Source organism: Psittacula echo, assembly GCF_963264785.1.
Source record: "Psittacula echo genome assembly, chromosome: Z".
Classification (NCBI taxonomy): Eukaryota; Metazoa; Chordata; class Aves; order Psittaciformes; family Psittacidae; genus Psittacula; species Psittacula echo.
The window spans coordinates 35,712,437-35,728,374 of record NC_137742.1 but is presented as its reverse complement, the minus strand read 5'-3'; the positions used below and the strand labels follow the sequence as shown (position 1 = coordinate 35,728,374).

General features: G+C 39.0%; 1 protein-coding gene across 1 annotated transcript in view; it reads right to left on the bottom strand.

Annotated features, from left to right (window-relative positions):
- CCDC171 (coiled-coil domain containing 171) overlaps nucleotides 1-15,938 on the bottom strand; it is a gene marked incomplete at both ends in the record, with an annotated part of 152,274 nt that overhangs the window by 76,555 nt on the left and 59,781 nt on the right. The window contains 4 exon segments of the mRNA XM_080638297.1: nucleotides 92-318; nucleotides 8,463-8,579; nucleotides 9,323-9,827; nucleotides 15,321-15,509. Coding sequence (XP_080494423.1) covers nucleotides 92-318; nucleotides 8,463-8,579; nucleotides 9,323-9,827; nucleotides 15,321-15,509 — 1,038 coding nt within the window.

The following is a 15,938-nucleotide window of genomic DNA, read 5'->3' as shown; positions in this document are numbered from 1 at the left end:
TACTATCAAGAGAGCTTCACCGTAACACTTATGCTGTGAACCTACACTGTGAACCTACTGTTACATGAAGTAGCACTATAAATAAGCATACCGTAATTGGTAGTCTGTCACACAATCCAGCTTCCAGGGCCTGGGTATTTATTTTATGAAGTCCATGAGCCAATCTCTGTACCAAGGAGTTTTTCTCCAGGTAAGAAATGCTCCTTCTGCAGTCCAATGGAACAGTCTCCATTATTACATTCAGCTTGTCCATAAGTTTTGAAAAGGAGTTCCTGGCTGCAGTTACAAGTAAGTGTTCAGAAAGCCAGGGCTTTGGATCTTTAAGAAACAGCAACAACAAAGAAACATCACAGAGTTTATTACTTTGGGGGCTTTCTTCAGTGGTAAAAAGCAACAACAATAAATAGCACCTTTAAAATATTCAGTAGGAAATTTCCATTAAGATGTAGAAGACTGAGCTCACAGGAAATACCTCAGAAAGACTTTCAGACAAATTCTGTATTTAGCAATGAATACTCTACTCCTATCAATCTCCGGATGGAAGGGTAGGATAGGATTCTTAGAATAAGATTTGTCTGTCAAAGAATAATTTTCGAGTTGTTTTTATATTCTCCTCCAATACTATGCTTTCTCAAGTCTTTCTTTGATGTCCTAATTTTGTAATTCATAAAATATGTAAGATGGATGCAAGTAAATGCAAGCCAGGTCAAGATGTCAGATGTGATAGCACATGGTAAATTACTTTATTGCAATATTTACAATGCAAATTTCTGAGGGTTTCCTGGTTCTTCTTCTCTCCCCTCTATAGATGTCTAAATCATTTGCTGTTCAAAATTAGTGAGGCTTGGTACCTTAATGCCATACTATTTATATTCTGAGACAAGAGAATATAATTTACCTTATTCCAAGGCAATTAAAATTTTACAGCTACAATTACTTATTTCCCCACAGGATTTTGGTAATCATCCTTCTCATATAATGGACTTAAGGCCCCAGCACACCCAACATGTCCTGCTTACTGCTAGATTCGTCAGGTCTGTAATTAATAATTGTGTTTAATGTTGATAAATAAAATTGTCAGTGCTCCTTCCACTAATTGGTATTCCAGATAACAGTTAATAGGTTTATTTATGCCTTAATAAAAGTCTTGTAATTTAGTTTTCCCTCTGCTAGGCAGGTCTTAATCTGTCATTACTTGTCTTATGATACTATCAGTGTAAGATGACAAGCATGGAAGAGCTTATTTACATTCTGTAGTACAGCAGATCTCCTGTCGCTGCAGTGAATTAAAACATTTACTTAAAAGTATAAACAGAAAAAAAAGATTGTAGCTTTTTTAAGTTAAAGAATTTCTTCTTACACATTGTGAGGATAACACCACAGGTTCAAAGCAAATGAAACTTAATTACTGATATCTTCAGATTACGATTCTTATCATAAATAATCAATTACACATATATGTGATAAGCAAACAAATAAAAAGGCACAAGATAAACTCATAGTCTCCGTCAGAGCCATTCTCTTGCTTGGTTTCCAAATACCACTATTTCAGTGACTCCAGTGCTTGGCTGGAATACTATTCTTGAGTACATGCTCTCCACAGCCCCAGCTAGTAGTAAATCTGGCTTCATGTTTAATATAGCACTCTTTCAATTAATCTAAAAATCTTATCCAGCATTGTTATCTTTATCCATCAAACACTATTTGAAATAATAATTTAAAAAAATATATTCTTATTCGGAAGAAACTGCTATTGCAACACTCTGTTTACTTTGGCCAAGGCTCCTATCTTTTACTTAAGTTGATTCCCTATTAGTAATCACTTAAAAGATAATCTATCTTCAATATTTTAACAGATCATCCTGTCCTACGCATCTTTCAGTTTCAAAGACCATCTCTTTTCTCCAGTCAAGATGCATTCAGTAGTTTTAATGTTAAGAAGAATAAAATTAAACTAAAAATTAAAACCAGAACATCTGTACTGCTTTCACATAAGATGACACCAAAACCTTCTAAAAAAACTTCTCCTTTATCATGATTTTCGGTAAATACCAAAACAAGAATACTGTCGATGACCTACTGTTCTTTCATTTTTCCTGATATTTCCAGCTGGTAGCCCATTTTACACAAGATTGTTTGCCTGCCAGAAACGGCAATATTTCTCCATATGTGCAGTACCTAGGATGGTAGCCTCTCTCCTTATGTCTAGAACCAATTGTTTTGTAGTATTTTAAATGATTGTTCCAGTTCATAACCAAATTAATCTTAGCATCTACAAGTTAAGGTAATTTATTGGACTGGGGAATGACAAGGCAAATAATCACCTGTTGGGTTTTTTTTTTGCTTGGTTGGTTGGTTTTTATGGAGAGCATTTTTGGACTAAATACACATTAATATGTTGAGAAAGGCACTGACTGCTTTGGAAACTGAAGTGAGAATATAATGCAATTCCACAAAGAACTGTACCTATAATTACTGGGAACTGAATATATGGTTTAAGTGCATACATTTTAAGTACCTGCCCACAAAGGATCAAGAAATTACAGTAAAAGCATTATGTATCTTGTAATGTGTATAAGAAATTATTAACAAATTTACACAAAGAACAATTAATTCTTACAATTAAAGAAATGGGGGAAAAAAGACAAGGAAAAGTGACAAACTTCACTAACAGATGAAGAAAATTCTTGCTTACACTGTTTTAGTGAAATAAAACAGTCAGCAGGATGAACGTACTAGTAGTACTACACAAGACTAAAATTTTCATGCTGAGCTTCAAATGCTTCGTGCATGTAACAGTTGACGATGTTTGTATTCAAAATGCTTGACCTTTACTTTCTCTGGCTTATCTCAGTACAAATTCTGTTCAAATACACCTACAAAACTAACATTAAAAAAACCCAAAACAAAACAAAAAAACCCCAACAATTCAGTGAACTTGTATTCAAACTGAATCTAAGAGATCATCCCAAGACATGCTGGAATGAGAACCAAACTAATGAACAGTGTGAAATGATCATAAATGTCAAACCAAACCCTATTTTTTAAAAGCTAAAATCTCCAGAAAGGTGCCTTAAATCACCAGAGTATGTAAGCCCAAAAGTTTTAGTGATACCTGAGCAATATGGATTTGGTTTCTTTCAACTGCCTCACATGGTTTCTGAGAACCTAGCCATCTTTAACAGTAATTTTAAGACATCAAACCATGCCATATTGTAGATCCAGACAGCACGTCCTGTGATCTGCAGTCCAATCTGGAACTGCCATTATTTCAAGATCTGAAAAGAGCAGATGCCCCTCAGATTTCCTATTTATATCTAAAATAAATTCCCAAATCATTTAAGTCATTTTGAAGGTTTGAATCCTATTTGAAATATGACTTACAGAACCTAATTTCCTAAGTATGCAAGCTTTCTTTCAAATCTGTTCCTTCAGAGCCTTAACACTTCAACACTTCTGGAATTTCACGTCAAACTTTAAATTATTTATTACTACTTTTTGAACCACAGATTCTTGGGAGACTTTTGATCTCAAGAGAAACAGAATTCCAAGTAATACATGAAAAGATAGATCTTGAGGTTCTGTGAAAATTATTTAAAATAGAGATAAGCTATGAAAAAATCACCAAAGTGTGGTCATAACATTCTCAGCATGGCTCTTCCTAATTCTCAAAATGAAAACTGTGTTGAGTGTAGAGATATCAAGAGGAGTCCACCAGAATTCTCATATACTTGAATATCAGAAATATATCATGAGGTTTAGAGTATTCTAGTTAGTCACTTCAGCACATCGATGCTGCTGTAAAGTTTATCTTTATCCTTTTTCAATTTGCTGTTCTTTCTCAACATTACATATAGAGGAACACTTGCAGCAAAACCCTGCAAATATTGTGAAACACAATTCAAACTTTGCTTTTTAAGGGTGTAAATTGAAGTTACTGAAAACAGGAAAGAGCACCTGAAATTGAATAAAAACACTTTTGATTCAATGGCTGATTTCGGACACCAGTTTATTGAAAGGAGTATCCATCAAATTCAATCGTTTTCCAGATCTGGAAATTCTAGATTAGTATCATATAAAACACAGAAGACAATTATTTCTTTTCACTCAGCAGCAGCAATATCTCAGGTTAAATACGTGTGGGTTTTAGGGCCTACATGTAAGAAAAACACAGATGAAATAGGCAAAAAATACATATATTTTCCAGGCCCGAACTGTGCAGGGCACTCAAGCGTCCCCTGCAGCTCATGGGGGAGAGGAGCAGGCCGTCAACCCAGGAAGCTGGGAAATAGTAACAACAAAAAACAACAAAAAAAGGAGGAAGAGGACAATTAAAAACAAGGGGCTTCCTCCTAAAGCTGTTGTCCCCACTCAGAACCGCTTTGCTGTCCTGCAGGGGGCTAAGAAGGAAGGTCACTTGCACCAGAAACAACCAGCTGGTGCACCAGTAAAGAAGATCACCACTGGTGCTGCCAGGAAAAAGAAATGGGTCATAGTGGTAGGGGACTCTACTTTGAAAGGGGCAGAGGCACGCATCTGTCGGCCTGACCCAGTCTCGAGGGAGGTGTGTTGCCTACCTGGGGCACGGATCAGGGATGTTGCAGAGAGGCTGCCTGCTCTAGTGAGTCCCACAGACTATTACCCACTTCTAGTGATCCATGGGGGTGCTAGCGATGTTGATAGAAGTATCCTGGAGAACATAAAGAAGGACTACAGAGCCCTGGGAGAGGTGGTTAGGGGCTCTGGAGCTCAGATTGTCTTTTCATCAATTCTCCAGGATACAGGGGGGGACCTTAAAAAAGCTAGGAGGATTGGCCAAGTTAATAAATGGTTAAAAGGGTGGTGCCATAGTCAGGGGTTTGGGTGTTTTGAATACGGGAACCAAGGTAGTAGGCCAGGTCTACTGGGGGCTGGTGGAGCTGATCTGACAAAGAAGGGGAAGAGTGGTTTTGGTAGGAGGCTTGCCAGACTGGTCAGGGTTTCTTTAAACTAGATGTGTTGGGGGAGGGGGGCATCGTTCCATCCCAACACACCCAGTCAGTTGCCAACACCTACAATAAATGCTCGGAGCGATGCAGAGATATTCCAGCCGCTCCAGCCAATGAGCCAGCTTCATTTGGAGCTCAGCTCAGATGCCTCTATACAAACGCCCGTAGCATGGGAAACAAACAAGAGGAATTAGAGATGTGGGCACATCTGCAGGGGTATGATATAGTAGGCATCACAGAAACATGGTGGGATGGCTCCTACGACTGGAGTGTTGGAATGGAAGGTTACAGGCTCTTTAGAAAAGACAGGCCTGGCAGGCGGGGAGGGGGAGTTGCTATTTATGTTAGGGATAGGCTGGAGAGTATGGAACTCTGTCTGGGGACGGGTGAGCAGTCGACACAGAGTTTGTGGGTCAGGGTTAAAGGGAGAACAGCGATGGGGGACATTACTGTGGGGATCTGTTACAGACCGCCTGATCAAGAGGACTCTGTGGATGAAGTGCTCTATAGGCAGATAGGAACAGCCTCAAGCTCGCAGGCCCTTGTTCTCCTGGGGGACTTCAACCACCCTGACATCTGTTGGAGTGAAGGTATGGCCTGGCACAAGCAATCCAGGAGGTTCCTTGATTGTGTGGGAGACAACTTCCTCCTGCACATAACAGAGGAGCCGACAAGGAGAGGTGCCATGCTTGACCTCGTGCTCACCAACAGGGAAGGGCTGGTTGGAAATGTGATGCTCCAGGACAGCCTTGGATGCAGCTGAGGCCTTGGGTGGCATGGTTTAGTGTGGGGTGTCCCTGCCCATGGCAGAGGGGTTGGAGCTAGATGATCTTCAGGTCCTTTCCAACCTTAACTATTCTATGATTCTGTGGTCGAATTCAAGATCCTCAGAACAGTGAGAAGAGCGTGCAGTAAGCTCACTGCCCTGGACTTCAAGAGAGCAGACTTTGGCTTCTTCAGGAGCCTGCTTAGTAAGGTTCCATGGGATATAGCCCTAGAGGGCAAGGGGCCCCAGACTCTTGGTTGGTATTCAAGTATCAGCTGCTACAAGCTCAGGAGTGTTGCATCCCAACTAGAAGAAAGTGCAGCAGGAGGGCCAGGAGACCTCCTTGGATGGATAAGGAGCTGCCCAGGAAAATTCAAAGGAAAAAAGAGGCTTATAGAAGGTGGAAGCAAGCACAAGTGGCCTGGGAAGAATACAGGGATGTTGTCCAGGAAGCTAGGGACCAGGTGAGGAAGCCTAAGGCCCAGTTAGAATTGAACTTGGCTAGGGATGTTAAAGGGTAACAGGAAGGGATTCTATAGGTACATAGCGAATAAAAGACAGACTAGGGACAACGCAGACCCCCTCCAGAAGACATCGGGAGAACTGGCTACCCTGGATTTGGAGAAGGCTGAGGTTCTTAATGACTTCTTTGCCTTGGTCTTCACTGGCAAAGGCTCTGACCGCACCACCCAAGTCTTGGAAGGGGGACACAGGGACTGTAAGAATGAAGACCTTGGGCCCAATGTAGGAGAGGATCTGGTTCGAGACCATCTTAAAAACCTAAATGTACACAAGTCCATGGGACCTGATGAAATCCATCCGCAGGTCCTGAAGGAGCTGGTGAATGAAGTTGCTAAGCCACTGGCCATCATATTTGAAAAATCATGGCAGTCAGGTGAAGTTCCCAGCGACTGGAAGAAGGGAAATATAACCCCCATTTTCAAGAAGGGAAAAATGGATGACCCAGGGAATTACAGACCAGTCAGTCTCACCTCTGTGCCTGGCAAAATCTTGGAGCAGATTCTCCTGGAAGGCATGAAAAACAACAAGGTGGATGGTGACAGCCAGCATGGCTTCACTAAGGGGAAATCCTGCCTGACCAATTTGGTGGCCTTCTATGATGGGGCTACGAAACGGATGGACAGGGGCAGAGCAGTTGACGTCATCTACCTGGACTTGTGCAAAGTGTTCGACACTGTCCCACACGACATCCTTGTCTCTAAATTGGAGAGACATCAGTTTGATGGGTGGACCACTTGGTGGATAAAGAACTGGCTGGATGGCCGCACGCAAAGAGTTGTGGTCAATGGCTCGATGTCCGGCTGGAGACCGGTAACGAGTGGTGTCCCTCAGGAATCGGTGTTGGGACCGGTCTTGTCCAACATCTTTGTCGGTGACATGGACAGTGGGATTAAGTGCACCCTCAGCAAGTTTGCCAATGACACCAAGCTGTGTGGTTCGGTTGATACGCTGGAAGGAAGGGATGCCATCCAGAGGGACCTTGACACGCTTGTGAGGTGGGCTGATGCCAACCTTATGAAGTTGAACCATGCCAAGTGCAAGGTCCTACACCTGGGTCGGAGCAATCCCAGGCACGGCTACAGGTTGGGCAGAGAAGAGATTCAGAGCAGCCCTGCGGAGAAGGACTTGGGGGTGTTGGTCGATGAAAAAATGAACATGAGCCAGCTTCAGTGTGCGCTCGCAGCCCAGAAAGCCAACCGTGTCCTGGGCTGCATCAAAAGGAGCGTGACCAGCAGGTCGAAGGAGGTGATCCTGCCTCTCTACTCTGCTCTTGTAAGACCTCACTTGGAGTACTGTGTGCAGTTTTGGTGTCCTCAACATAAAAAGGACATGAAACTGTTGGAACAAGTCCAGAGGAGGACCACGAGGATGATAGGCTGAGAAAGTTGGGGCTGTTGAGCCTGGAGAAGAGAAGGCTGCGTGGAGACCTCATAGCAGCCTTCCAGTATCTGAAGGGGGCCTACAAGGATGCTGGGGAGGGACTATTCATCAGGGACTGCAGTGACAGGACAAAGGGTAATGGGTTAAAACTTAAACAGGGGAAGTTTAGATTGGGTATAAGGAAGAAATTCTTTACTGAGAGGGTGGTGAGGCACTGGAATGGGTTGCCCAGGGAGGTTGTGAATGCTCCATCCTTGGCGGTGTTCAAGGCCAGGTTGGATGAGGCCTTGGGTGGCATGGTTTAGTGTGAGGTGTCCCTGCCCATGGCAGGGGGGTTGGAACTTGATGATCTTAAGGTCCTTTCTAACCCTAACTATTCTATGATTCTATGATTCCATGGAAAAAAAAATAGGTTGAGCTTCAGTAAAATACTTTTTGAATATTAGAACAGTGGAACAAAACAACTTTGAAGCTTGTAAATATTACTTCCTTGGAAGCTTTTGAGAACATGTTTTCCAAATATCCACTGGCATGGTGTAGATGGTTCTTTTCATATCTAACAGCAAAGGAGGAAAAGCTGTTTATACACTTTCTAGAAACACTCTACAGCCTTCCATTTCTGTGACTCTATATAGTGAAATTACAAAGTATCATATCACTAATTAAAGAAAATTAATCGGTTCCAACAATACAGTTCTCCAGAGATTTGGTCCAGAATTGTTTAGATAAAATCCTAAAAACCGAAATTACGTAAACACCCTGATTATTTTTTATCTTCTACTACAAGAATATACTTTTAAATTTACCTGTTGTGTTAACAACATCCTGTAATTCAGTGACAGAACTTATAATTGCAGCAAGGAGGTTAGAACTAGTAAACCAGCTGAATGCTTCAACACAGTGAATTTGCTCCTCTTCACGACCTGTGAAATAGAATTGTAGCTAGCAATAAAACTAGATCACCAAGACACACTACTACCTCCTGCTCTTTCAGAAATTAACCAAAACTAGGTGTACAAGCTCCAAACTAGCTCTTCTTTCAGGACGATTTAAATGTATTAAATATGCTTCCAGAACTACTAAAAGTAGTAGAAAAGTAGATGGATCTCATAGTCTGAGAAACATTTCTGATACCATTTATCATTGCAGCAGGAAACATGAGCTGATCTGGTAACAGGAAGGGCCAGGAAGACTACATAATCCCTAAAGAAAATTTAGAAATCCTGTATTAATATTTTACTTGAATCAGAAAGCAACTTTTTGCATTTTTAGTAGGAAATAAATATTAGAAGTTATTAATAGAAGACGAAGCACCTTTTCAAAAATGTACTGATGGCTAATTATTTAGGAACATTACAATGTATTTACCACAGAGAATGTGGTAGCACCTAGTTCTGAAATCTGCAATGCAAATGTCAAGAATATCAAACAGTATGAGTTCACGCGTGTAGCTGTAACTTTTCTTTCAATACTTAACAGACTAATCATTTCCTTTTCAGAGAAAATTAAATTTGTCAAGAAAACCAGAAATCACAAATCCAGAAACTACATTTATAAAAAGGTCATTAAATTTGTCTTTACACTCAATTAATAACATTTCTGTTTGTTATTTATTAACCATGTAATTTGACATAACACTTATCAAAGAAGAAAACAATTTGCTTACTTGACACATTATGCTTGCCTTTGGATTCTCCTATACAAACTAGAATTCCAATGCCTTCTTTGAAGCCATCTATCCAGGAGAAGAGAGAACTAGAAGACTGGGCTAAAACTTTAAATCTGTTAGCTGCCAAAACTGCAATCACACCTCTTCGAAATACATGAATCAATCCTTTGAGTTTTCTTTTCTTCAGTTTTGCATCATCTTGACTGTCTTCCTCTACATCAGAGAGTGCATGAACTAGGGTCCTAATCTCCTGGTTCACTAATTCATAAATGTTGACCTGATCCTGCAGAAGGTCTCTCTGGTAAGACATAGCACATGATCGGCCATAGAGAGGATACAGGGCACCCGCCAATAGTGCACAGGCTACCAAGAGAGATGAATGCTCCTTCTGAACCTGTGTTAACATATTTTTCATAGAAACATTTTCAAGGGCTAATTTATCCCGTCTTCTTTCAAGGACATAAATTTTTTCCTTGTTTTTTTCTGCTGTTTTTTGGTATTCCTGGGATAAGGGGAAAAAAAAAACAAAACCAGAAAAAATATTACCTAGAAGATATTTTTTTAAAAATAACAAAATCATTTTTAGCTACACAAAAGATTTTTTTTATTTCAGGTTCAAATAACCCATTAAAGGAACAAAAAAAAATTACTAATGACTGTTAAATATCTCGTCTAACAAGCAGTTAGAGAATCAGATGTATGAAAATAATTCAATAGCACGAGGAAAATCTGTACTATCTTCAGCTAGAAATATGATAATCCACTAGTACTGCAATAGTCCACAGGAGGTCTGACAGCACCTGATTATCCACAACACAGTTTTATGAGTTGGTTTAACAATAAGCAATTGCATCCTCCATATCAAGAAAGAACTTTGTTTTTCAAAGTAGAAATAAAAGTTAGTGTAAGGGAGAGCAAAAAAACAAGTAAGACTCTGGAAGATAAACCTAAACAGATTGGCAGCAGCTGGGAAAGGGGAAGTAAAGGTGATCTCTTAATTACTTTGCAATCAACCCCCTACTTATATATTCACAGATTAATTAGGTCTCATACAGAATTATGTTTTCAAACGGACAGTGTAATACAGATATTTTTATTTTGACTAGTGACATTACAGATTTTTTTTCAATTTGCAGAATTTTTTCGTTTTCCTTCGTATGCCCTGATATGGGGAAAGAGGAATATTTAAAACAGTAAACCAGCCCATCAAAATGAAGACACTAACAAGCCAGTGAATGCCAGGACTAAGGTTAGACCATGCACAGACTGGTTGCTTTTGATAACATGCAGTTCTTGCACAGAAATCAAGACCCTATGCTGGGACTTCAGAGACTTAGACTGGCTTCTTGATGCATGAGAGTCCTCTTGTGATCGGAATAACCACTTGAGGCTACATTTAAACAAGATCCAGAGATAAATTTTAGGCACTGTTCACAAAGAACCCACAAACTCAAGTTAAATGCTTATGCTCCAGTTACAATACATGAACACAAAAAAACCAAACATGAATGGAATGACAAGTCCGCATGATAAAGAAAAGAGAGGTTTATGCTAAGGTTTAGCTACCTCTCTTAGAGTTATAAGCAATTTTGTTGAAAGTGGGGTGAGGTTATTTCTGCCAGCAGTGTCCAAAAGAGAAGTAAAATGGTATCAACCAAACACATTCCCATGTGTTCTACTTGGTACAAATCCCAAACAAGCAGCGAGGGGGGCACTGTGGTTTCTTCACCCTCCTCCACACTGCAAACACAACAGTTAGAAAAGATACATAGCTCTCCATAGAATGGAAATAAAAGATTCCATGCTTCTATAGAGCGGTACCCTAGACAGCTCAGACCATCTTTTTGTTTTGGAAGAGGAAGAATTTGTAGTATTATTAAAATACTTTCAGTAATACGAAAATAGAGTAGGCAACTAAAAGATTTAATTACAGAATGCAATTTACAGGCCTCATACGTCACTTACTACTCTAAAATTAAGTATGAACATGTACAATACTTTCAGTGCTACTAAATTATTTACAGTGTTTGATTTTTACAGAAAAAAAAAACCAAACCCTGATAGCATGACTGGAAGGAACTTAAAAGGTAAGCTGAATTTAGAAAACAACTTACAGTTTCTGGCCATCATAGATGAAAGGCCAGTATCCGAGTAAACAAAGTGTGATCCCTACAGGGCTGTTGGGCAGCAATACTAATATCTGCCTAATTAAAGCTTATTTTTTAGAAAGAGCTTAGTGTTTTTATGCCTATGGTTATATGGTAATATGTAAAGCTGAACAAGACAATCTCTGACTACAGAAATGTAAAAGCTTTGTAAGAAAATACCCCTTGATTTTACCAGCTAATAATTGCTCCTGTCTTACCCCACACTGTTTTGAATGGTTTTTTCAAATCTTAAAAGCACAGTTTTTGAAAGTGACACAATTTCTTCCTAAACGTTGGCAAGCCAGCTTAAGGGACACCTCACTGGGTTGCAGAGCTTGGTGGATTCCAAGAATCCTTAACAAAAAAACAGGTGCAACTAGCAATACTATTTTATCCTGCTTCTTACTGTATCCTTACCTTTTTTTCTGGCTTGAACCAGAAACTAGAAATACAATGACACTATGACTTCAAAAGGTTTTCCTGTATTTCAGCATTTTCCTGAAAATATACATTTATATATTTAACAATATCAACACCACTGTCCTCCACTTCTTTCCTGTGCTTTAAGTACATGGGCAGACATGTTTATCAAAGACACCCAGTGGGTCAGGAACAGTATAGTTACATGTACTTCTGCTTTGGCACTGATTGCACCGACTTTTGATACAACTGCAAGATACCACAGCCTTTAGCTATTTCACCAGCCTTGCTATAAAAGCAAGGCTGCCAAACAACGACAAAAAAAAAAAAAGCGCAAATAAGATGTTTTTCCCCCCCAGAGGACTTTTTTCCTTTCCTGTTTAGAAAACCTTTTATTTTTCTGTTGAAATTAACATTTTTTAAGCAGTTACACAATTTTTCTCTTACATGTTTTTGCATATCAGAACAAAACCCTTCTATTTTAAGTGGTTGCCACAAAAAAAAAAAATGGGGACAGATTAATAAATGTCTACATAATAAACAAACAACAACCGATAGTTAAAATTCAGAGGACATTTTCTGTGAGACTGTGCACAGTCTAAATAAATATTTTTGAGAGGCTAAGGAACAAGCACAGTAGCATTTTCAAAATGGCACACCATCAAATCAAGAGCACCGCACTCCTGCTACAGAAGGCAAGTAAAAAGCATATGCAATTTAGGCTCCATTAACTCTGCAAACACGGAGACCACTGACAAAAGCAGTATCTATAGAGTGCCTTGTTTACTGCTGATCTGTGATAAGGCCACTCTGGGAATTTTTGTCCTAGAGAAAAACAATGAAACTGCTTTCTGATCACACTGTCCATCTGACCTACAGTAACAGCTTTGAAGTAGTACCTATTAGCATCCATAGATTCTATCTTGGAATCAGGGACACTGAACAGCATGGCTGGGGACAGAAGCAGTGGCAGGTGTCATTGCTACTAAACCCTCCAGATTCTGCAATATTGTAATTTAACCATAAGGAGACCATTCTGAAAAGCCCTCACTCTACCACAGCTCCAAGAAAAATAGTAATTTCCAACATACATTACTCATGCTGCTGTGTAGCTGGAGCTCTCCGTGAACTTCTGAGAGTCTGAATTGACAGTCTCAGTCTGCCTTTGTACATGTAATGTCAATTGCAAAAACTAAAGAAGTCTCAACCCAGGATCTCTGAGGAGAAAATGTCTAGAAAAAGGCACAGAACACTGGTTGAAGACAAAGTTGCAAAAGGATGCATCCTATGATGCACCATTAGCTTGGTGCATGACAGCAAAAATCACTACTCTTCCACTTCTGGAAAGGGACCAGCACCTACAAGGGATTGGTTTATTGAACTGCTTGTAATTAACACCCAGATTTTCAGATCGAAAATACAGCAAATTATTACAGTTTCCTTGTAGTGCTAGAATAAATGTCCTAGAGTGAGGAGACCCACAGTTCTACAATGAAATACAGAATACTGGCAAATCATATTCCACTTGCACTGATCATATGTTTCCTATAAAGTTGAATGAATAAAGCCTATTCACACATTAAATTTAAATATTGCATTCTTTATGTTTACATAAACACTGGCACACAGTAATATCTAAAAGACCCTTTGATGACATTCCATAACTTGAGGCACATTTTTCCTCGTTTCCTATGGAAATAAGGTGACAAAGTTAATCTGTCTACACACCTATGATCCAAAAGAGCAGTGATCTTGCAGACAAATATGGTAAAAGACAGTTAAGTCTTACAAAAAACAAGCAATCAGGATTAGGATAGCCCTAACAGAAGACATCCAGGGACCCTATGGTTCCCTGAAAGGTAAAGGTTCAATCTGGTATTTGCAGGCCCAAAGTCAGTCACAACTTAGAAATCCGGAAGAAATTAAAGACTCTTGTCTTCCCAGACTGACACTGAATGGTAAGGCAGGCAACTGGAATAAAGGATGGAAAAAAGATGCAACAAAGTTTTGTTGAACCATCTAAGTGTATACAGACATGCACTGCCTAGATTACAACACTATCAGCCTGCACTCCAACTGCTGTACACCAACTTGCAATCTGAACAAGAAAACATGCCCACCTATTTCTAAGGGAAAGCATTTCCCTTTATGAAACCCAGCAGACCTGTACTGCAAGTTGACAGATGAAAGTATTTTCTAGAAGACATGCCTAATGCACTATCCAACGAGGGCCATGATTTCAGAACACACTCTGATAGCTGTTTATACATTTCAGCTGAAAAGACTGGCTAGTTCAGCACCATTCCAAAGAATGGCACAATACTGCACAGCAAAAATTCTCCACAATATGCTAAGAATTCCACAAGAGATGACTCAGGCCTTTTTTTTTAAAGGCATCACTAGGAGGCAGAAATCTAAACTGTGTAAGTCCCTTTTTCTTTAGCAAGGAAAAGTGATTTTTAAAATTAAGCTGTCTCATGTTATCATTCTGTTTGTTGGCAATGATTTCATTAGATGAAACTACAAGATGCTGGGAGAACTTAATGTAAGTCTGGATGCCACTTATTCTACTTACAGGGGTATTTTTAGTATTGCAAATATCCAATGTGAAATGTAAATATCAAGCAAAAAATATATACAAGATTTTAACTCATTCCTAAGAAATTACTGTGAATTGCTCTAACAAACACTTCGTAAATACATCTTTCAGAATGCAAAGAGTTCCAAACCCAAAAGCTGAGGCAAATACATTCTCCTAATGAAGTAACAAATAACAAGGCATATTCATTTCTCTATTTCATAACGCCTAACTGAAACACATGTAAAGGAATGTAACTGAAAAGACAATGAACTGTGGTTGTAGAATAACAGTGAAAATTTTAGATTGCAAACAACTTTTCTAACAATCAGTGACAACGATTTTACACTTGTGAACCACTGCTCATTGTAGTATTTTTATAACAGAGTCCTTTGATATTGCTGAAATCTATGAATGTAACTGCTAATTGGTCAGAATGCATATGACTAAATTTATCACCAAATGACACCACATCACCATTACTCTACAGAGTCTACAAAGTAGGACACTGGAAAAGTAACTGCTGCCCTATACAATTCTTTAAATAGGGCATTTCAGTCTTACAGCTTTAACATTCTCAAAAAAAAATCAATAGGAACTGTTACACCAAATTAAACAAATTACTTTTGGAATGTTTTAACAAAGTAATTTATTTCTTGCTGTAAGTGAAGTTAATGCTAGCAGAATGGGGGGGAGTGTGTCAGGTTTTTAATTTTTTTTTTTGATCATTATTTTAAAGATATAATGAAACTCCCAAACAACCTTAAATTGGTTAGTAGCTTAAAAAACTACTGAAATAATCCATTATTTACAAGAAAAAATAAAAAATCAGATGTTCACAGCACCATACCTGTACCCTTGCATGAACTTCCCTAAGGAGACCAGAGTACTGCTGCTCCAGATACATTTTTTGTTTCTGCCAACAGCTTTCCTGTGCTTTCATTTGTTCAGCCATTTCGCTAAAAGCATCTTCCTGGCTCTGCTGAAGCTCCTTTACAGTGTCGGACTTGCTCTTACAAATACATTCTAGGTGAGATACCTGTATGACATGCATTCAAAAAAATTCTTTTACCTCCTGAAACACTTTTTTACTTTAATTGTACATATTAATTTAAGCACAGGCTATTTCAGCATAAAATCCAAATTGTAATTTCTTCAACACATTTCATTAAACTAAGTAAAAATCTTTAATGACAGATTGCTTACTTGACTCTTTCAAGAAAACTGAGACATATTTAGGAATAATGAATTTTCCTGGGTTTCAGTTTTGTCATCCTTATACCACCTTGCATATACCTATTGCCTTCTTTGTTGGAAACCTGAACTAGACACTTCCTGTATTACTTTGAAACAAGTGCAGTAAAAAAAACTTTGTGCTGCTAAATTAGCAACACAAGTATACCAGTCCTTCAGCAGTTTGCAAGGGTTGCAAGTAATAATGAAAAAATAGCCCTTGTTTTGGTTTTTT